General features: G+C 43.6%; 1 protein-coding gene across 1 annotated transcript in view; it reads right to left on the bottom strand.

The window, feature by feature from the left end:
* Positions 1–22723, bottom strand: part of T265_09434 (hypothetical protein) — a gene marked incomplete at both ends in the record, with an annotated part of 59645 nt that overhangs the window by 21965 nt on the left and 14957 nt on the right. Inside the window, 3 exons of the mRNA XM_009175497.1 lie at positions 2447–2532; positions 7727–7861; positions 12986–13081. Coding sequence (XP_009173761.1) covers positions 2447–2532; positions 7727–7861; positions 12986–13081 — 317 coding nt within the window. The remainder of the gene's footprint in view (positions 1–2446; positions 2533–7726; positions 7862–12985; positions 13082–22723) is intronic.

Here is a 22723-nt window from a genome sequence, read left to right as displayed (position 1 = left end):
CTGTCCTTTCTGTACAGCAAAAAAGATTGGGTAGTAAGTGGTTTACACATACAGACTACGCAGTTCGACTGGCGTTAACATGTAAGGTGTGAACACGGACAGCAGTCCATGAAAAAGTTCACGCACGATTACAACGGACACGCAAAGCAAAACAATGATTGAAGAGAGCGCCTAGATCCAGTTGCCGGACAACCACGATTTGGTGTGAACCAAAAGCTAGGACACGTAGCAGCCCAGGATAGAAAAATCAGACACGATTTGAGAATAAAACTGTACATACAGTGCACAGTCCGTGGAACGAAGCAGCGAGCAATGAACTCAGTTAGAGAAGCGTTCTTTCGATCCACAGCCTGCGACGTAACACACGGGCACTTGGCTGAACATACAACTAAACGGACAGAATATCCGGAAAAACAGTATAAAACAGACATTTTGCAAGATAATCACCAACCCGCGAGGACACGAAGGATTTCGACATGTACTTGCTAAACTCTGACCAGCCAAAAATTTAAACTCAAGCTGTTCTGTATTTTCGTCGCTGCAGATAGCGAATGAGAACCCATGATAACTAAGACGCTGCGGCAACTCAGCTACGCTGTGCAATTTCGAATTTTCTTAATTGAGAGGACCCATACCTTTTAGCGTATAAATCCTAGCACCACTAGGTGATTGGAAAAAAGAGCGGAAAAATGGACGATGCAGTAGAACATGGCTATTTGAAAGCATTAAAACCTCAAGAAAGAGATTAGAGATCACATCGTGAAAGATGCCGTCAAACTTTCTTGTGGTTTGGTTCTGTCCCATTTCTTTGACTTGTATAGATTTTCGTATATATCAGTGATGACAACAGAAATTGGAGCCTGTTCGCTGTGCCCTTCATTCTGTCTACTATGTCCGCAGTTCACCACGGAACCGTGCCAGTACTTAGAAAGTTACTTGTAAGTCGAGAGCCAGATGCTACATTTTTCTCATACACTGCCTGGTAGCTAAATAGTGGTTTTCATTGCGGTGGGAGCGAATAACAACTAGCACAAGCTAATTACTGTCGCCTAATATACCACATAGGAGAACAAAAGGTTAGGCGTAACGCGAAGCAAAATTAAGAATTCGCTTTGTCGAGGCGTTGGCCTGGAATGTAGCCTGCTCGGCTCTAACCTTAAAATAGGCTACGGTGTTTGAATTTCCCGGGGAATCGAGGCACAGACAAGACGTGAAGTTGTTGTCCTTATTTTCATCCACTTTGATCGCTGGAGGAGCAAGATGTTGGTTCGAGACTTTGAGGTTCACTGAGTCCTCGCCCAAGCTTCTATTAACTGTTATTAAAATCGCGAATACTGTTCCAATTCTTGCGTATATGCGCAACCGTTGTAAGGACAAAGGAGTGAATCAAAAACGGCACAACCACCAACCCATCGCTGAGTACCACTACGCTCCCTAACAACGCACTGATGATGCCACCTCGATTGGTGATTAAGAGTTTGCAATCAAACTGCCCAGTTCAGCGAACAAACCAACGACCACAAACGTTCAAGTAGCTAAGTCCAAAAACAAAAATGAATATTGTATAGACGTAATGCACTACGAATAAGGTTTTCGAAAGCTCTTCGACAGCCCAAGACCAGTTTCGTCTTTTTTGAGGATCAGCAGGTAGGCGGAGTTTTTCAGTTTCCACCAACCTTAGGTTCCACTTGAATCTAAACTGCAAACATTCGGCCAGTACACTCATCAGGACACCAATTTGGTTTTGACGGGAGATGTACCTGGAACCTAACTGAATATCTCGTTTATGGTGTTCTTCTCAACTAACAGGCTGTACCAGGCCGTTTCATGCTTTAGTTGGTACGATATTCGAGATATCCCCATTACATTGTATTGCAGTCCACATAGATTCAGCTGGGCTCCAGGTGAGTCTCCCGGAAAACCAAATTGGTTTGCAAATGATTGTATTTCGCTAGGATCGTTTTTAATAGCTAGTAAAATAGTATTCGACAAATCCAATGGCACATCATGAGCCGTCCGTTAATAGGTTCCGTGAGACATTCAGTATGTGACTCGAAAACCAGTAGATCGAATGGTCAACTACCCCTGGCCAGTAGTGGGCCGAAGGGTGTGTGTGAAAATCTACCTCAAATTGAGTCATAACGCATCACAAGCAATCGAACCCATGAAAATGGAAAGCCGTATGCAGTTTCCGTATCGGAAATAATTTTACTTATCACCGGAATCTAGTGTGCAGTAAACCATTCATCAGAGGAGCACTTATCTCCCGGTTATAGTAATTGAACGCTATCACATTCGAACACGTTCCTAAAACCCTGAGGTTCTCTGGCTTTGCTGCCGAAAATATCTGGGCGCACTTCTGTAGAAGGTGAAAAGTCGTGTTAAGACGATAGTTGATTGGTGACCTAAAATAACCATCATGATGAACAAAAATACACGCGCTTACTTGGAGGCCGGATTTTTGTCACTCGAAGGATAACGCGGTTCGGGATTGGCGTCATTCCCGTTGACATCGTATGAGGCAAATGGATCCTGAGGCAAATAAGAACAACAATATCCAAATCTGGAGGTACGTACAAACACTGTACCGACGACGGAGTGCATATACGTCAGAACATCATTTGCTAATATTGTGGCCGAGTAGTTCAGCAGAATTGGGATCGGCATATAGTACACTAATCGCGAAAAAATATCATAAAACACCAATCCACTAATGTGAATATAAAGATACTGTATGTGCGAACAACACATGTCTGCGTAGATTACGTGACCTTCACAGTGAGGGCCTTCCAAGACCTGGCATGCCAACCCCCGATAAGATAACTGATGCCCTTAGAATATATATAAGAGGACTGATTAAATGCCTCGGTTGGTCATTCCAACTACATTTACTGTGCTCCGAAATGACCAATGGGAAAACTTCAGCCCAATGACTCAGTGGTTAGAGCGCAGAATTACTGACCGGAAGGTCGGTGGTTCGAAACCCGACCTAGCATCTCGACATCTCCTGTCTAGGCTTGGGCAACCTGGCGCTTGCTTCCGGTGGCATGGTAGCTAAGCACCGAAAGAGTGGTACAGCCGAACGATTATCTGATTTTTTAGTAAACCCCAAAAGCATATTATTGCGCAAATCGCAATGTATCTTGCGCATCCCACGATTCTTCCGGCGGCACCACAGAGTCATATGCATTCATACTACGAGAAGTGCGGCAAGGCAGTGTGTAAGGAACCCACTCCTTTGCTAAAGGATCTTAATTCAAGTAGATGTTGTAGGGCTACAACGGCCCGCCAATCTACTCAGATATTACAATACGAATACCACCGTCCGAACGTACCACCAGCCATTAGGGACGTACACGTATTAGGTCGTCCGTGAGGATTGATAGTGAACAGTGTTGTTTTTGCAAAGCAAAGGGTGTAAGGCACATCACGAGTCCGTTGAATTTATCTAGAAAATAAGGGAGAAATGTACCAGACACATCCAAATAACCGAGCGCAGCTGATTGGTGGGACTCGATTCGGCGCGAACATCATTGTAGATTTCAGTACTAATGGTTGACTTCACGAAGAATAAATCAGGAAATTTTTGTGGAAATTTCGTCCTGTAAGTGAAGCCAATCTATGCTGAAAAGCCGAGAAGCATTGTGCAGCTGTTTCATTCTTATTGGGAATCATGAGCAGTGCGCATCTCACGAAACTCCGAAGAGTCTGGAACCCGCGACCTCCCGGCTAGTAGTTTGAACATTCAACCGTTCGGCCACGAGTGGCTTCACTTACTCAACCGTTCGCCACGAGTGGCTTCACTTACAGGACAAAATCTCCACAAAAATCCCTAGTCCCCTCACACTACCAACAAATCAGGGAATACTGCACAAAAGTTCTATAGTTTGAATAGGCGGACTCAAGACCTGAGGTCGTAGAAACATCACAAAATAGGAGGCCTAGAAGATATCCTGTTGAGAACAATATGAAGAAGGATGAAATAACCCATTTAGCTCAAAAAAGGAAAATATCATTGTTAAACGAAATTCGGAACATATAGAGCGCTGACGCGGTGAAGACAAGCGCACACGGAATTCCCGCGATTTCACGTGGTCCCATAAACAAGTTCGTGTCCCAAAAAAGGTGTGAAATAAGCGAGGACGTCTACTGTATCTGTATCTGCGATCAAAACACACATAAACGGTACCATGTAAAGTCAAGATCAACTGTGATAAAAACGTGAATGCTAGGTGAATAAATAAAAGTGGGTGATAAAATTGAGATTAGGTGCATACACCCCATATCGAAACGCACGGTCCCAGACAACAGACAAGCAGGTTGGTTGCACGCGCTTTATTTATTGACAGATTCCTTTCAATATTGCTCACTGGTGTCCCCGATGACGTCTGCTTATCCATTATATGAACATAGCAAACAGAAAGGACCTACCTGCCTATTGTGCGTGTGTGGCATGGATGGTGCGGTAGATTTAAACACAGTGTCACACCCTACCTTATACGAGGGAGCACAATTAGACCTCACTGATATCCCTTCGAAAAAACGAATAGATGCGGACGAAACGAGCCAGTAATTGTTTTTCTGGACAACTCATTGAAGCCCAGTGATTAAAGGGGGAACATATCAACAAATTTGTGCACGATACTGTGGAAGAATAACTTTACTGGAACTGTCTGATGAGCCATTGAAAATACGAGCAGTTTACTTGGATGGGAGTTGGATAATTTATTCATATCAATCAAATAAAGCTCAATTGAGACCCGTGTTTAAATACTTCTATACTTGATACTGAAACCGCTGGTGCAAGGAATCCCGAACGGTAAGAACACGCCGCTGGTGCAGGAAACCCCAAACGTAAGAACACGTGGCTCGAACAAAGGTCCTCGAATCGCCTACACATGTTAATATTCAGTTATAACATCCAATGATTCTCTCTTATTGGGGACACTGGATGTTAAGCTCAAGGTTCTAGGGTAGGACCGAATTCAGATTTTAGTATGAGAAACAAATCATAATATTTATCAGATTGATAATGTGGAGAAGATAGAGAATATGGCGGGCGGCGGAAGTCAGTCAAAATTACAGCAATCGAGGAACACATGTAGCCCGGAACGGTTTACGCTCAAACTGCTACACATATCATAAAGCGTAAGAATCACGGGTCCAGTTGTGTAGCCTCCTCAGTGTGAACTCCTTTGCTCTTCAGTGTCATCTTTGGACACAAAAATACAAGGCTTGATTGTAACTACTTCACAGTTTCCTTCAACAGTTCCATACCCAAACAGGAGATCTAAAACAGTCTGACCGATACCTCAAAGTCGATGGTTTGGCGTCTGATGGAACGGTCGCGATTCGGTCATCTTCTCCACCAATCGGGTTCCATAGACCCAGAGTCGCGAACATTGCAATTGACTTGCCTACCAATACATGTTTGCTTGTTCACCATTACAGATTGACAAACACTCTGTTACAAAAGTTTCTTAAGTATCTCGACGGTATTTTTTCGAAAATAAGCTGCTCTTCAGAATTGCATCCTATTGATTTTATCCATAGGCAAACATGCACGAAGAGACAAAATTTTAAAACATGTTCCAATAGCTTTTCACTAAAAAACAACGCTAGATACAACACGTTACGCCCTGAACAATGTAATGCGGATAGATAAGTAGAATGAATCGCGTGTGGGTGAAGCTGCGACAGTGGACCAACTAACCACGTGCAGATTCAGCTTCAGGAATCCCGGCGCAGATCAACATGTTACTTCCCATAACATGCAACAGAATGCTACATACTAGATGAGAAGGCTAAACCGCAAACATCGTTTATACGTGTAGACACCTCGTGTAGAACAGTCAGCCAGTCCTCCTCGAGGAAGAAACACGGTGTGTATCAGTTCGAAAGGGTGTTTTTTCACGGAATCTTCGTCGTCCATCGACAAACAGACTGAATCACGCAAGCTGCATGCTCTGCTTTTGCGTCGGCGAACATATTCAGCCGAACAACGGAACACAACAAATAAATCAATTATCCCGACTAGCCAATGCGTGAAACCGGAAACAACTGACACCGGGTGACACTGTAACGTTGGAGGCGAGGGCATAAAAATGGGCTACTACCGAGTTGTTTATGATCTTAGCTAATGTAGCGAGCAGGGGCGGGATAGGCAAAACTCATGATGGTGCATTCAGATACTGATTAACATTCACATGGGAAGAAAGAAAACTGAGTGAGTGAGGTAACGAAAACAGCGGCTAGAAGGGTTGAGAGAATCTAGTGAACAAAGAAAAAATAAGGAAAAAAGTGTAGAACAAATCTCGTGGTAGGGTTGTCGGTTCCCCATAGACCCTTCGTAACAACGATCAGTCCCCGTGAGTAAATGAAAAGCTACAGCGCAGTAAGATGGGATGTCTCACATCAACGACTGCTACCTAAAAAGAAAATGATGTTTCGAGAAGCGGATTATTAGGCAGATTTGAAAAGGACAGGAAGCCTTTACGGTTAGCGTGTTGCCCGCCAAGCTGATATTAGCCAGTGCGCAATCATGGTGTGTACGGCAAGCTGCGATGAAAAAGCAGCAACTCTAGAAACCGGCAACCGCGAGTTATTATCTCACACTATTAGGTAATAAATCAATCCTTATCAGGGAAATGGGGACACGGTGTTGAATCTATCCTCACTCCTTTGTTCTCACTCAGGAGAGTAAAAACCCAGTAAAATTGCGGGATAGAGCTAACCCGGGTTCGCTGCATTAATCACTACGATTCTGTGGCTGTCCAACCGAATCAGTCTGCAATGCTATGTTTTTACTTAGGTTTATCTAGAAGGAATGTAGCATGAGCTTAGTCGCTGCGCCTCACAAGAGGACACTACCAATCGCTATCATGTGAACTACTGGCGTTTCACGCGTAATTAGGAAATTTCGGTATCTTCTTATGTGGACTTCGACGACGTCCGTGATATTCACGGTGATGATTTATCCTTCCAAGAACAAGTTGTATGGAGCTTCCTTTCCACAAGACGGCGAAATACGTAATGAACCGTGGTAGCCATTAATGTCCATCATAGATTAAAAAACACCCAACAATGATGCTGACCTAAGTTGGGCGAGAGGCAATGTCGTTGTTACAGGAGTTGCACAGTTGCACTAAGGCTCGAAAGTAAATTATGTAGAGAATAAGACTAAACAAAGTAAGTTAAACCAGTATCTGCCAAATTCCCGAAAATTATATCTCCCTCATTGGGACGTGGTTCGGTGGCATACGCGACACTTAACTGCAATGGTCTGGGCGACGAGAACTGTTGATCATCATGCGAGCCCAGTATTTCAATATATTAGCCTGTTTAAGGTACAATCATGTAAGGCTAACGAATATGAGGAAGAGTTGTTCCGGCATTAAATCGAAAATCTCTTGAAAAATTCGCGCAGTGCGTGTTCTGTAGTTTGACACATAAAGTGCCTTCTTAGGAGGATACAACTCACCCATTAAAGAAGTTGGTTTACAAAAGACAAACAGGACGTGTGTAATGAGTGCATGAATACCATTGTGTTATCCTTTGGTCCAAGAGAAACAACTCCATAGCGAGGAGCATTTAGTGACCTATCGATTTCAACTGCTTTCTGTGTTCAATTTTACCGGTGTTCAGAAATCACAAACGACCATGTAAGCCCAGATACTAATGGACGGATGGTGCCGCAAACAAAGTTGTTGCAACGATGTGAACATACATAGTTTTCTTTGAGATCCGGGTGATCAATCTCCAACCCGTCGTCCAAAATGGTAACGACCACATCCTGACCAGCGTAGCCACGTGCCCAGGCAGATCGAACATTCATGTCCAATCCATTTGGTCCACCCCGATTCTGTTGATAAGAGGAAACACCCAAATCAGAGGAAGAGAATGATTCCAAAAACGACTTGTGCCCGAAAACGTAACATCTAACGGTGCCCGATGCCCAAAAACTTTTTTACAAAATAGATGTCTACGGCAGCAAAGTGGCGAATGGCTCACTTTCTTACTTTTGGCAAACTCGTTTCCGGACAGACTTCGCTAGCGCTTTTGTACCGGCGCAACGGGGCGAAGGAAGACAAAATTATTTGTCAAACACGGTGACAGCTGACATGGGAAAACTAATCTGCCGTAGTTGAAGAGAAGAGAAAACGAAAACAACCGGGTCTACCAAAAAATAGGTAGACCGACCTGCGCACTCACTGTATCAACGGAAAATCTAGTAAAGCGTAGTTGGCTGAATACATCCCAAAGAATCATCACGACAAGTGGGAATATTGCCGGTTGTTGGTAGTAATGGCACAAAAGCTTCATCGTATCTGGAAGGACTGGATGCACACAGCGGTCATTCTATAAAAAGCTATTCGAAGAGTGCTGAATACAACCCGAAAGGAAAACCGATATGCAAGTGGCGAGTCCATTTGGATAGACAACACATCAATCACCATGGCTATGATCAGACCATACACTCAAAATCAATACGCTTCATTCAAACCCACGAATCCTTATAAATACTTGAACAGTAAGCACTGAACATGGGCTCGATCTGCCTCGAAATTATGAGGCTGGTAGCAAAGAGCACCGTAAAAAATGAATTCCTGGTGGGAATTTGATAATACTCCAAGTTCAGTCACTTAAAATGTCGGTAATTTCGTCGAGTTCTGGCTCTTTAGGTCAGCCTTGTCGCAGCCTTTGTATTCACCTTTTTTCCAAGCTGACTGATCCATTCGACAGAAATGGATGTAGAGAGAAAGCGAGTATTCCAGTGTCACTGGATCGGTCAGCAAGGTAATTTCGATGGTGAATACGAAGATGCAGTTGCTCACTTATACACGTTAGGTCGACCGTCTGGTCGGTTTGCCCAGGTTCCGCTGGTCATGAAGAAGCCGACTATTAACGCCACCAATCAGAGTTATCCGAAAGATTCCGGATAGGAGGACGGGTTTACCGTGCTACCATGATTCGAATTGCCGTTAGCTGTGGTGTGGATACTTAAAACTCGCCTAAACGGCCGCTTATTAGGCGTGTCGGCTCGCGAGCGTGGACTAGAAGGAGTGTGCAACTTGGATCTGCCAGTTTTTTTTTTGTATTGCCATTTGCTTTAAAATATCCGGGACTATCTAAGCTATGCGTGCCTCAGGAATAGGTTGTGGAAAGTCAATACCATTCGTGTATGGTGTTTGTGCAACGCGGGACGTCTCCAGTGCACTAGCTGAAATCGAGACCATCAATGACTGTTGCTGCCGGAAGACGGTTCACTTTGGCTCTTTATACCAATTTTAGTAATCGAATAGATTACTTCACCGAACAAAACCGGAAATCCTAACGTAGACGCATCATCCCACCATGATGCAGACCAGACTTAAATCTAACATAACCGTAAACATAAAAGCGATCACGCATGTAGGATAATCCGTGCAGTTGAGTTATAAAACACCTAGTTATAGAGGACCTCGAAAAACTCCAGTAACCTTATACGGTGAGAATGCTAATTCACAATCCTATAAAGTCGGGCTTGCTACCACGTTTCACAAGTCCAATTAATTTCAGATCATCCTCAACTGCTCATCTTGGGACATTAAGGACATTTTATTAACAAAACATCTTATTGTGAAGTTGAGTAAGAGGTTTCAGTCAAACGACATTACAAGTGACTAGATGGTATCAGGATTGTCGCTAACTTAATGCCTGTTGAAAATGAACACAGTGAGGTTTTTCCGTTCTGTTCTATATATATAGGATCGTGAAAGCTTGAAGTTAATTAGCAGGTGCTCGCGTGACCGCGAAAACAATATGAATGAAACCTGTGAAGCATGCCGCCAAAAAAGATTCCAGTTGTGGAACCCACTTTCGACAATGATTGAGGGGTGACATTGATATAAGGTATTCCCCTCGAAGAGAGCATACACTCGATACTAAGGGTATAAGCAAATGAAAAGCGCAAAATTCTTTCAGCGTACGCTATCTTTTATTGGGTTTTGATCCTTAGGACACCACCACCCTGGGAAAATGGTTTGGTTCTTCAGCGATTTCTAACAGCCTGTCGCTGGCCAACTAGCATGACCCACAGTATACTAAAATAGTAAAAACCGCCTCGTCCTCTAGAGGTAGGCAACAACTGAGCGACATTCTCTTCCGTTACCGTGAAGAAAGATATCCTCAACTAGTGTCCACCGTGGGGGGGGTCCCACTGAAGATATATCTAATGTCGGTTAGTTCATGTATTCCACGAGGTGAAGAAGTAGATAAAATAGGATGTTTCGTAAGAACACCCATTGAAATCATGGGAGGCATGGCACTAGTATATAATACGGAAGATCGGCCACCTAATAAAGCAGAATAGTCTTGATCATAATGAGATGTATTTCTGAAAAAGTGCCCTACTATGCGTCATGTGGGGAGGTGATTCTTGTCGCCAATGACGACACTACGGGAATCACAATAAAGCGATACTGTTTTAACGGCGTTACTGATTATATATATATATATATATCAGCATCCGAACCAACAGTTTCCGCGAAGATTCCCATCATTGTTCCCTTCGCTGAGCAGATGAAGCGGTGGTTTTGGGTATGGGTTGGCACATTCACAAAAACATTTCAAGCTGAGTGACTGAGCTATCCTGCTCCTGAAACCCCACTTCTTAAGAGGTGATCTTCTCTTCCTCTGATAGTGCGAAAAAATCTGAGACCGGACCGGTCTTTCCTCGTCTCAGAAGCATACCCTGTTTGGTAGCACGCCCTTGGAAGACACAGCTATGCTTGACTTCACAAACGTGTTAATGACAATCTCGTCTATAGTGTTTCAACCATTTTGCAGTAGTTTGAATGGGGTATTCATTGAGGCAAATCTATCAAAATAAGGGAAAGCAAATCTAGAACTGTAAAACCATAAAAAACGGGGATTTTCAACCAAATTTCATAAACTTTGATGTGGCAAAGCGTAGTTCGCAAAAGTAGATATGCACAAACCTGCAACACTTTTCAAAGGGCAGTAAGTTTTTGAAAAACTATTCTACGCCTGGTAGCAACAAACTAGCGAGTTGAACCCCAAGGAAAGTTTATTGTAGCGAGGCAGCCTACCGGAAACAGTCACTTAACTCAGAAAAAGAGTAATCTCGCAGGGCTGCAACTGTACAGATCAAAACACTTCAACAACGCGCTAACTTGAATCAAGGAAACCGCCTCCCATCAGTTAGTAGCAGTGTTGGAACGTGCAAAATGCACAGTATATTCCATTCGAATCTATTCTTTTATTTCGAGGCTACGGTAATCAAATCTGAAGCATCCAAATTAAACGGATAGGTTCACAAAAACAAAGAAACGTGTTCAATGCACCAAGGCTGCCCCCGTAAGAGTTCAGACCGCCGGCCGTCTTCAGATGTAGAAGCCAGAACAAGTTTCGGCCCAACAACCTCTGCCATACTAGTTTGCAGGCTGCACAGGAGCCACAAAAGTAGGCTAGGTTTAACAGGTTGTAAATTGAACACACAGATGAATCTCACACGTTAATATATTCGTCGAAATATCCCTCAAGGTTTTGGGGACTCAGGCTGAAAATCGCTAACCCAGACTGGTTAGGAACACGTCCAGGGGGAGTAAGCAAGACGGTTACGCGTAAACCAAAACTCAGTCTATCCAACGGATGCAACACTGTACACGCATATAGGGTCAATAAAAAATTTGGAAAACGGAACAGTGGGATTGCATGCAGCTTTGAGGGAGGGGATCTGAGGTCAAAGTTTCTAGGGTGAAAGAAGTCTAGTCGATCGTGAATCCCCATTGTTTGACGCATCCAACCCACGTTCGGCGGTCGATATATTAGGAGCAGTGCGGGAATTCGTCGGTAGCAGTGAATTCGTGATGAGATGGCGCGTTAATGGGAACTAAGCCACTCTCGTGCACAAACTTAAGGCGATACGGTTTCAGTTCAGGACACTTTTAGAAAGTGCCACATAAACTCGTATTATATTCTGAGAAAAGTAGCCTTTACTACCCGAAGTCCTGGCGGGAAAATGTTTGCAGTGAGTAGATTGTGGCATTAAAATACGAAACGGAAGCGGCTGCCAAACCGTTCCCACGAAACGTCTCAATGCGTTTACGTTACTGACAATGATTTCTTCTTTTGACCGTCCATATTAGTGACTCTGGATGTTATTTTGATTTCATTTTAAAACCATCTATCCTTCAAGGCTGTATGACACTTAGACACCAGGAGCTGCTATTGATTTGTTGCTAATTAGGTAGGTGTTCGCTGTTTTGTGTCAGAGAGTACGAGTCTATGCGCTCATGTTCAAATAAGGGATTATGAATAAACAATTCTAGCACATAAGGAAAATGTGGTATACGCAATGGCAATCAGTGAACACGAACAGTACGCGTTATGTTCATTGGACCCGTTGGGGTGGTCCTTCTGTTTGTCACGGCACCAACTGGACCGGTTTCCTCGATATCAGTCCGGTAGCCGGATGCACGACAACTATTAAGAACGTTATATGCATAAACTGTGCACATTCGGGCGACCTAGAATGGTGCTGCCGTGGGGGGAACTGGTGGCATCGCATGGTATGTGGAAAATGTGAAGGAATTGGTGAAAGAGGTGACAGCCTCATTGTACACGTCTAGTAGAAAGAGAGAACGCGCACCGGTACGCCTTGAGCTCTGGTGCAGTGGCTTACCAAAAACTAAGCCAAGTAAGTTATTTAGGCATAACGATTAGAAGTAATAGAATAAGTGGCTGTTAAGGCATCCCTGTTAAGGCGAGAAGATGTCGTCAAAAGTCAAGTCAGGCAGAAGCGGTGCGCCAACTTGAGGTGAAATACTTTTAACCGACTTACGACTGATTCGCACAAATTTCATTGAAAGTGTGTGGCGGGATAACCTTAACAGTATCGGCCAGATTGGCTAAAAAAATACCGCGTAAGTTGGTTATATAAAAAAACTACCCAACAGAAAATGATACTCTAAGGTAGACTTACCAAGTACCACATATCTGCCCAGTGAGGATCGTTAACTGGAATGTGTACATCTCGTTTCACACGAACTTTGGCCACCTGTTGTTCCAACCAAACAACCTGAGAATTAAGTAGGGAAGAAGTGAAGACATGTTGAGTGATAGATAAATCCACAACAAACAAATGGTACGACTTGTTAACAACTACAGTGACAGCAGGCGCACGCTCATCTTTGGTTGGGGAAAGATAACAGATGCACGCAGGTCCCTGTCTATTACCTAGAGAAATTCAAATATGGGGACGAAATGATATAATGAGCTGCTTCAAAAATATCCCGTCCGCTTTTTACTGTGCTTCGACCCGACAATTTCGCTGAGAGTTAACGTCGAGGTGCAAAATCTCGTGCAATGCAACCTCATGAACCACTGATGACCAGAGTCGCCAGCTATCCTTATTGAACTCAACGCTTTGCGAGTTGGGATGAGCAACTTGGATTGTTGTTCTGGAACTGCCTGAGCTATATGAAGCCAATGTAGTTCGGCCGGGTGGGAGTTGCTAGTAAGCCGAACACATCAACGTGATGCTTGTGTCCCATTTGGCCCGACCAAGTGGGTATTTGCGCAAAACGCTCATCACAGGTGGAGTTATACGCTAGTTTACGATATACGCCAACTGAATATGCAGCACAATGACCGTCTGCAGGTTCAGCTGCAACAATTTCAAGATATCGAAGTGCTTTTCTTGACCTAAGACTATTTATACAACGTTGCTGAAAAACCTTCACCAGGCCACCCTCGGAGTTTTTTCTCTCCCTCAGACTCATTAGGTACGCGTAATCTCCGTGTTTCCTTCAAATTGACCTCTCACCTGAACAACTGTAAACAGGAGATTCAGTTGATACTCAAGTGGGACGCCGGTGTACACCAAATGCATGCAAAACTCCACGCACGTACAAAACGGTGCCCGGATAGGAAAAACCAGTTACGAGAACTCGTAGACTATGTCTACCTGATAAGGCCCAAAAAGAATAAAGCCGATAATAGGTAATCGATGAGATTCCAGCAACACTGAGTCAGCACAGGTGTCCGAGTGTTAAGCGGGGCCTCACACACTGTCCCTCTTTTGCTTATACCTACGGCTGCCAGGAGGCCTAACAGTGCTGAACAGCACATATGTGAACAGTTGTCGTCTGCAACAAAAACACATGGAAAGGATCACCCCAAATCAATGTGAGAACGACCATAAGACCGAAAGAGACGGGGCCTTCATTATTGTGGTAGAAAAGAACCGGGGAGACGTTAATTAAAATATTCAGACTGAACCTAGACAGAAGCAGACCATAGCCATGGTCTCGCATCATAACATAACTATCCACTTGAACCACTGGAGGTAATTCTTTCTCCAGAGAGAGACAGGCCACTCCGCCTGATGATACAATTTCCTTAATCGTGTGACCACTGTCAAGGGAAGCCAAATACCCTCTCTTTCCTAGTGGTGGTCCTTTTTCTGGATTACTCCTGTATATGAAAACCAGGGTCCAATAAAAACTAAGGAGGTGCGCTGTAGTGGAACCGACAGAAGCACATAAATAATCGGAGTTGGAACAGTTAACTTCTCAACCAAAAACAGAACACTGACAGAAAACTAGTGCATCTAGTAAACAGATCACTTAAAGGATGGATATCACTCAAAATGGTTGGTCTTAACAGACCCTCAAAATTGACGAAGTGAGTGAAACCTAACACATCAGCTTTGCATCAAATCTAAAAAATGAATCTTAAGTCAATAGGCACTGTGTCACACGTATGAAATACGAAGTGGACAGAAAATCAGTGGTATTACAATAAACTAAACGTGTCTTTGGGAAGTCAACTTAAGAGACACTAGAAATCAGGACGGAAGCTAGGTCTCTAAAAAATACATCACGTGCATTTCTGGGGGGGGGGAGTAACTAGGAAAGCAGACGTTCACGAATGAATGATACAAGTTGGTGAATAGGATGAGAGCTAGCCACAACATAATGATCAATAGTCAGATAAACCGGATGTAGTTCATTCACGGTTGAGAGGGTTGTAAAGCGAATGGGGAAATCGGAGCACGGAATAATAGAGGTGCACAACACCGCTAGCTATTGTTTCGAGAGCAAACGGACAAAGACTGGTGCGGAAATATTCACATTCAAAATTAATAAAGGAAAAGGGAAAGCAGACTTGCAAAGAAATAATAGCAAACTTTAATCTGATCTACCACTTGCAACTTCATGAAAACCGGGTCGATAAGCACAGCAGACTGTGATAATAAACTGATGTAAAACGATTAATAGCCTGGAACGGAATATGGAAACATGGTGCCGAAGAGGAAACCGAGACAAAGTCACTGGGATATCTGTCCACGATTACAATCGTTGAGAGACCGGTACTATACCTGGAAATCTGTTCAAGCATGGGAATATGAGGTCGTCTTGAGTTGTGTACAATTAAGAGGATCGCCAGTGACCTCATTCCCTAGGACAAAACCATAAAGATAACTCCGCAGAAAAACAATCACACCGATTCCGGTACTGCGAGTAAACAATCAACAGAAAGTTACAAGAGAACAAAGTATTTTCAGTTAGGCCGTAGACAAACTACAGGTTGTCCACACAACACACATAGCCACGATTCCAACTGGCTCGTTTAGAATGCATATGTAGCGTGCGCGAATTGTGTAGACGATTGGCAGCACACCTCATTGGCAGTGGGTGGAAAACAGCATGAGCAAGAGCGACAACAACAGTGCCACAGGTAATTTGAGTGTGACGAAAACTCAACACACCCGAGTGGACTAGATAAACAAAGCACATGTAATTGGTGGAACAAAGAACGCAAATAACACTCGCTGAATTAAGGTCATAGCTTGCTTGCCGGGCTAATTTATTTCGCTTTGCGTTTGGAATAGACAACAAAAAATCCAGCAGTGTGCTACCGAGCGCCTTTTGGGGTGTTCAGAATTTTTCGGCATTCTGTAGGTACGGCGTCACAACAACTAACCTGCTGGATATCCAACCTAATCATCCAGTAGCAACTAGTCGACCTGGGCGGGATTTGCGTTTTATTCATTTCTTACTTTCACGAAAAGAATAGCAAAGGATCTGAGTTTTGGACACTGCGGTTTTGAGTTGCCCAAATTATGACCAGGATTTTCAGTCACAATGGTAAAAACGCGATAAGTTTCGGCCAGAAGAATTAAAATCTTAACAGCAGACCTCCAAATAAGAGGCACCCCGAAAATAGGCCCAGTCTGTAAATCCTACGTGAATTCGTTGTCAAGGTAACCACTTAAGTTTGGTAAACTGTGCAAATGAAACAGAACGTAGTGAACACGGTCGCACAATTCTAAAGACCTTTAAAAAGGATAATGTGTCTTTACGTGGGCATCTTTTGCTGGATGTAACACATCACTTGCAAAAAATTGGGAGCTTGTATGCGAATGAGCTTAGATTGAACACGGACTGGTGGCCGTGAAGACTGACTACTGAATGAACATTAGTCACATCGTGGTCAGATTCACCCTACCTCAATCCAGCCTGCAATCCACATGCAATCTGTTTTCCACCACTGGAAATTTGAAAGGGCCTTGCACAGGTACCAGGCGATGCTACCATCGGTGGTCAACCGAGCGAGGAAAGTGGACATACACAATAGCAAAATTAAATGCTGCGATAAGTTGTTGACTTTGATCATCGGTGTTGTTCCTCATCGCACTGGAATACAATTATTCGTGGTTATTAAAACCATTCAAATTCGCCGGGCACACAAAGGTATTATCGAAATGGCTTGACCTGATTTGACAGATTAGGACACAATCACGGACTGAAGTCTTGGACCTGCCTGATTGGATCCATGATGGTAGGCTACATAGGGCTGTGCAAATAGTTACCATTGGACAACCTTAAGGAACTCCATTCCGCTGTTTTGATTTGTGGTGCCGGGTCGTCCGACCAAAAAATCACACCTGTTTTAAGCATGATCACAGACATTTTATGATAAAGGGGGTCGTACGAGTGACATCGCATGAGCACAAAAGGACCATAACGTCATAGGCCCACGCACCTACGAGCGAGTCTACCAGTCAGTGTGTCGGCTGTTGTAGCCAAACCTTGCCAAAGGTTGTGGTGATGAAATCTAGCATAATGAACACTTCTAATAAATAAGCAACATTACTTAAATCAGTAATTACTACTTGTGGTCCCGCGCATGGACTCAGGAACAGAAGTCTTTCAAACAAAACTATCGTGTTTTTCGCCACAACAGTGATGTTTTCATATGATGTCACTGGTCAAGGGTCGGATCAGTGTAAGGGAAACTGCTACGATATCGCCTGCTTGGCTTCTCCCGCTTAGGCTTGGGCAACCTGGCAGTATCCAGCCCTCGTGCTTCCCTTGGGTGGCATGGCAGCTAGGCACCGAAAGGGTATTACGGCTGAGAAATTTTTATCTAAAATTCAGGTATGCATAGTAACATCTGCTCCACGACCACTCCTCGTGTCTCAACCAAGAATACTATGTTCGAATCCCGTAAGTTATCACTGTTCAGGGATGGAGTAGGATTCATCGACATCCTGTCCGGTCAGTGAGATACAATATAACACCTGTTGAATCTAACTTGATCTTATGATAATTCCCCCATTCATCTGCTTACTCCGCCTATGTACTTTTGTTCTCCGGTTGTTTTGCTTATTCGTACCCGCCACTCACCTTGCCACAGAGGCCGTCCTTTCTGACACTTGTACATTGACATGCGTGTCTGTGCGTGAATGTGCGCTGCTGACCTACTCAACCAAGTGCGTTCGTGTCTCGTTTGCTGGGCCTGCCTTGACATGTTTTCACATGGGCTCCGCGTGATCGCACGTCCAATGAGAATCACGCGACCGTCGTCGGAAGGACCGACTACAACCCACGCTTCTGAGCCGTCATTCCGCTCGCCGTTGATTGGTGTGCGGACGTTGACACTGCACTGTGCCGGTCAGTGACAGACTTGTGAACGTGTTGACGCCACGAACGTGAACAATTGAGGTTTGTTGTACACATTTGCTTACCCTTTGTGTAATAGTACCGTAGAATTACGAACCCAATTCTTCCTTTTGGTATTCGGGATTGTTGAACCTACGCGTCACTCAAAGTTCCGTATCGGGATACTTAACAACACCCAAAAGTAAGTTGGAGCAATCAAGCCCCCTAATCGCTACAAAGTCGGTAGTCGTGTGCCCTCTGGTTGGATACAAGTTAAGTGAAGCGTAACTTTCCGTTCTCTTATCCAATCGACTTGGACACCAGGAGCCTCTAATTTGGTTGAATTGATCTGCTTCGTCTAACCAGATGTGGGGAAGATGGGGGTTATATGCATAAATGTGAAATAGGTTATTCCGGCTGGCAATCAGCACCAGTTGGCAATAAAACAGTCGGTCTTTTGGGAGCAAAGAAAACTGAGAACATCGCTGTTTGTTTTCCGAGCACTGGTCTAAGAACTGACGTCAGACCGATTAACTATGTTTTATGGTGATTGAACAACTGAGAACATCGCTGTTTGTTTTACGAGCACTGGTCTAAGATCTGACGTCCGACCGAATAACTAAGTTTTTATGGAGATTGAAGTTGAATCGAAGTCCTATTTCTTCCCCTTTTCTTCACATGCCAGGCATATGAAATTATCGCCAGTTAAACAGCAATGGCAGACTAATTCCGTTGCCGAGTACACAGCAAGAAATTGTGATTCTATCCATCAGTCGGGTGACTTACGGTAGCATACAAGGGTGTTCCTAGTTCAAGGAACGAGCAATCAATTGACTAATAGAAATCACTATAGGAATGACAATATGAACGGAAAGTGCAGATGAATGAAATACAGAAGCCAATGGGTGTTTGGCACCCCTCACCGATTCCTAACGTTTCGCCAAACAACTAGTGCTTGTTAGACGAACCCTTATCCATAGCCCACTATCCTCCACGTTCGACCGACAATAGCGTTTGTCGAGCTTGCAGCTATCCATCTGACGATATAGCCGTTCGGGACGGCAGCCGAGTAGCGCTATAGGTTCATCTGTGGCAACACACAGACCAGAGAGATGGCGTCTCCACAACCGTGTTATGCGCGTTAGTATCATCCGCACCATCCAACCAGGCTGTTAGGTTACGGAGCAGGACAGTGGAAGCCGGCGCCCAGTGACGACCCCACATAAGGCACCCTAGCCACAATAAAAACCCAGCGTTACTGCACCACAGGTAACATGTCTGTGGTAACGATCATCCAATAAAAAACACTTTCGCCTATCACAACAAAGCGATCGTTGCAAAAAAGCACATGTGGCACTCATAATCAATCACAGTTACAGCCCAGGAGCCTTGATTTGAATGTGTCGAGCAATGCTGCAAGGCGCCGTACAAGCTGCTCCAAGAGAACAAGAACAAACATCACAAGCTTTTGAAATTTTCCCCCTCCTTTCGGTTTGAATGAAGCAACTACGACAATCAAAAATGCTTCGAAAACAGTAGCTAAACAGGGCCTATTAAAAATATCTGAGTATGATGAGTGGGGGTGAAAAATCAACCAAGATACGATCTAAAGGATAATAGTGGTCAAAATTTAACCGCATTCACCAATAAGGTAACAGTGAGCCCCTCGAGGTTTCTAAATCTGAAGCAATTGGAACAGTACTTCAACTTCTTGCTTGACTACGAAGACCACCGTTTCACTGAAACCCGATGCCATAGGACTGATTAACAAATCGCAGTTCGAAGTGGGTGGTGTATATATGATGTGATATCACATGATACTACATGGTAACCGAACCAACAGGGAACTACAGAACCTCAATTGAAGAATCATGTGATACAAAATTGTAATAAAACTCTCGGTACGAACGATTTGTATACAGAACGTAGGGTACCCATATACCACAGAGCCTTTAGCGCGTTGTACACACCATCATAATCGCACCGACATAGGTGCGATTTAGTCTACTGCTATCTTCATTGATTGATGCCAAAGCGGCATCACGCGAACAATCCGCAAAAAATAACTTCACGACATTTTTAAACAAAAGACGATATTAGGGCGCTCTCCTTCCGAAACAAGAAAATTGGCACCTGAATAGGGAAGTCGGCAAAATCATCAGGAAAGACAAGCCGGTAGGATTAAAAGACGGGATAATGCCTCAATAATTTCACACGCCAAAATAGGGCTCTCTTATGCCCTGTGACGATGAAGTGTGAGGAGTATTTTGGGCCCGTACTGAAAAATATCAATCCAGTCGCCCAACAGGTACAAATTCATCAATTTTATGGTCCCCTCATTAATTGTTGTGTAGACCTCCGAGTTACAGTACTCAAAAAGCAACGAAATGCGGTAAAAGTTGGTGGATCACACAAGCTTGAAAGGTGTGCAGGAGTAATGGAAGAACGGCTGCTTCGTTCGATGGAACTTTCATTCACCTGAATGAAAGCGTGTGAAATACTAGAAGACTGAAAGTGCTAGTCCAATGGTATAACGCTATGAAAAGTTGTTTTGCATATCAAAATCTGTTACAGCAAAGCGCAAAAAACATATTCAAAGCAAGTTGCATCCCTTACAGAAGTTAATAAATCTAAGTCGACTATCGACGTGACTTGAAGAGCGATGATGATACATATGAACTTATGAAACTATTAGGACAGCTGAACTAATATAAGAGTGCAATGGACAGCAATACTCGCAACATGTGATATTGCGATATAATCAAGATGCAAGCTGCGAAGTGTATGAGAAACCTAACGGACTCAGCTGTATGGTCGTTATCGACACCAAAAATCTACATGTTTCCAATCCTGTGCAGACATGCCATTTTACTTGCAGGGAAGCCTGATATGAGGATACGATAAAAGTAATAGTAAAACGGCCTAGTATTAGACCATTCCGAGCATTGTAATGTGCCTAAGGCAAACACAACGCAAGCTGACAGCGAGAACACCGGCAGGATGCATATGCACGCTATCAGAAAGCCGATTTCCGATGTACTAATACGCAGTCACGGCTTCGCACCGCTCGAACATCTGCAAGTAATCAAAGCAGACGCCCGACGCGGATCGGATCTCTCATTCAGAATTCGTGATATCAGCTTGATGGATCTAAGCCAAGGGGGGATTTACCGCACTTTTTGAATTAATCCCATAGGTTAACTGTGCTTCACCAAATGAGACTAAACACCAAATATTGAGTATCCTCACCACCCACAGAACTCTCTTTATCAAAGACTGCGAGTTCAAATCACTTTTAGGAGTCACGAGATGCTCTGACAAGAAGTAGAACGCTGGAGTCTCAACAAACATAGCAGGTCAATGTTCGAAACCAGAACACCGGGAAATCTTAATATATGCGAATAAGTACACATCTACACAACAAGGACCTTGATGAGAGCTATCGATTAGCGTACTGCCAGTCAATCGGTTTCGTAATGCCAACACCACAAGACCGGAGCCATGAAGGCCCTTGTTCAGCTCCGTTTTGATATTTTAACTGTTAAACTGGAAACTGACTATTCGGTGTAGTTTGCTAATGAGCAGAAATGAAAAGCCAACTGTATTTTCGACTTATATTTAGGTACGTGGGGTTTTCAATGTTCTCCGAGAAGTGTTGTCCTGTTGGGTGTTGAGGATCACGAAAACCACTTAAAATTCGACATTCACTAGAACCGGTTTAACATCAACGTCAATAGATCGAAGCTAGTTCACTCGTAATAATCCGAACAGTTTCCTAATAGTGCACACATACAACCGGGTCGATTGGACTTCCGAAACCTGGATTTAGTGTTGACAGTCGTAGATTGTTGTTAGGGTAACAATGAATCGCACAAATCTAACCATTGCCACACACGAAGATGACAACGTTTAAGGTATGGGAATGCACGATGTGAGGTTATGAATAAACAGGGTTTGCGAGCAATCACAATCAAGAGTTCATTAAATAATGCCGTTGAGATTTTAAATATAAAAAAGTGTAATACAGAAGAATGAGAAAGGGCTAGTTAAGCGAGAGTCAAAACATACAGCGAAGCAAAACTGACCGAAACAAGGGGTGAATTAGTTCGATAAATAAATTTGAAGACAGTTACTTCCGAATAAATGAATTGCTCTAACACTAGGATGACAAAGTGTTCCTCTAAAACACTCGGACTCGTATGAAAGTGAACCAATCTCCTTCAAGTTGCAGCAACCATCTCAAAATTCACTCTCTCTGGTTATTTTTTTCTAAGTCGCATTCTAAATTCCTTCCAATCAACGAACTCACCAGTTACCCTCCGTGAGGAGATCATGTTCGTGTATCCAATGATGACTAGTGGTCTATGAACTTGGGGGAATTCTTGACGGTAGCGTCGGTTCGCTAATCACTCAGTGTGGTGCACCACAAGATGCATATATTTCCAAAATACTCATAGGGTCTTCGCAGTAAAATCTGGTCCAAGTAGGCGACGGGAGAAACGCTCGAACCGGCAAAAGCTGAGAGGGAAATTGTTCATACCCGTCGAATGCATTTTATATTTTCAGGTTTTTTTTTCAATTAATGGGGATGCATTAAAATGTCACCATCATTAGATATCATCTATAAACAATGTGGTGGTTTCAGTTCATCAACAAATGACAGGACTGACGGTTTTAATAGCTGATAGCTCCAACCGCAGTCGTGTAGATCCGATATGAAAGCAGGTATATAACGGATGATTGATTTTTCTAACGATATAAGGGCATCAACA

The sequence above is a fragment of the Opisthorchis viverrini genome (genome assembly GCF_000715545.1).
Source record: "Opisthorchis viverrini unplaced genomic scaffold opera_v5_274, whole genome shotgun sequence".
Lineage (NCBI taxonomy): Eukaryota > Metazoa > Platyhelminthes > Trematoda > Opisthorchiida > Opisthorchiidae > Opisthorchis > Opisthorchis viverrini.
This window is presented reverse-complemented; position numbering and strand designations above follow the sequence as displayed.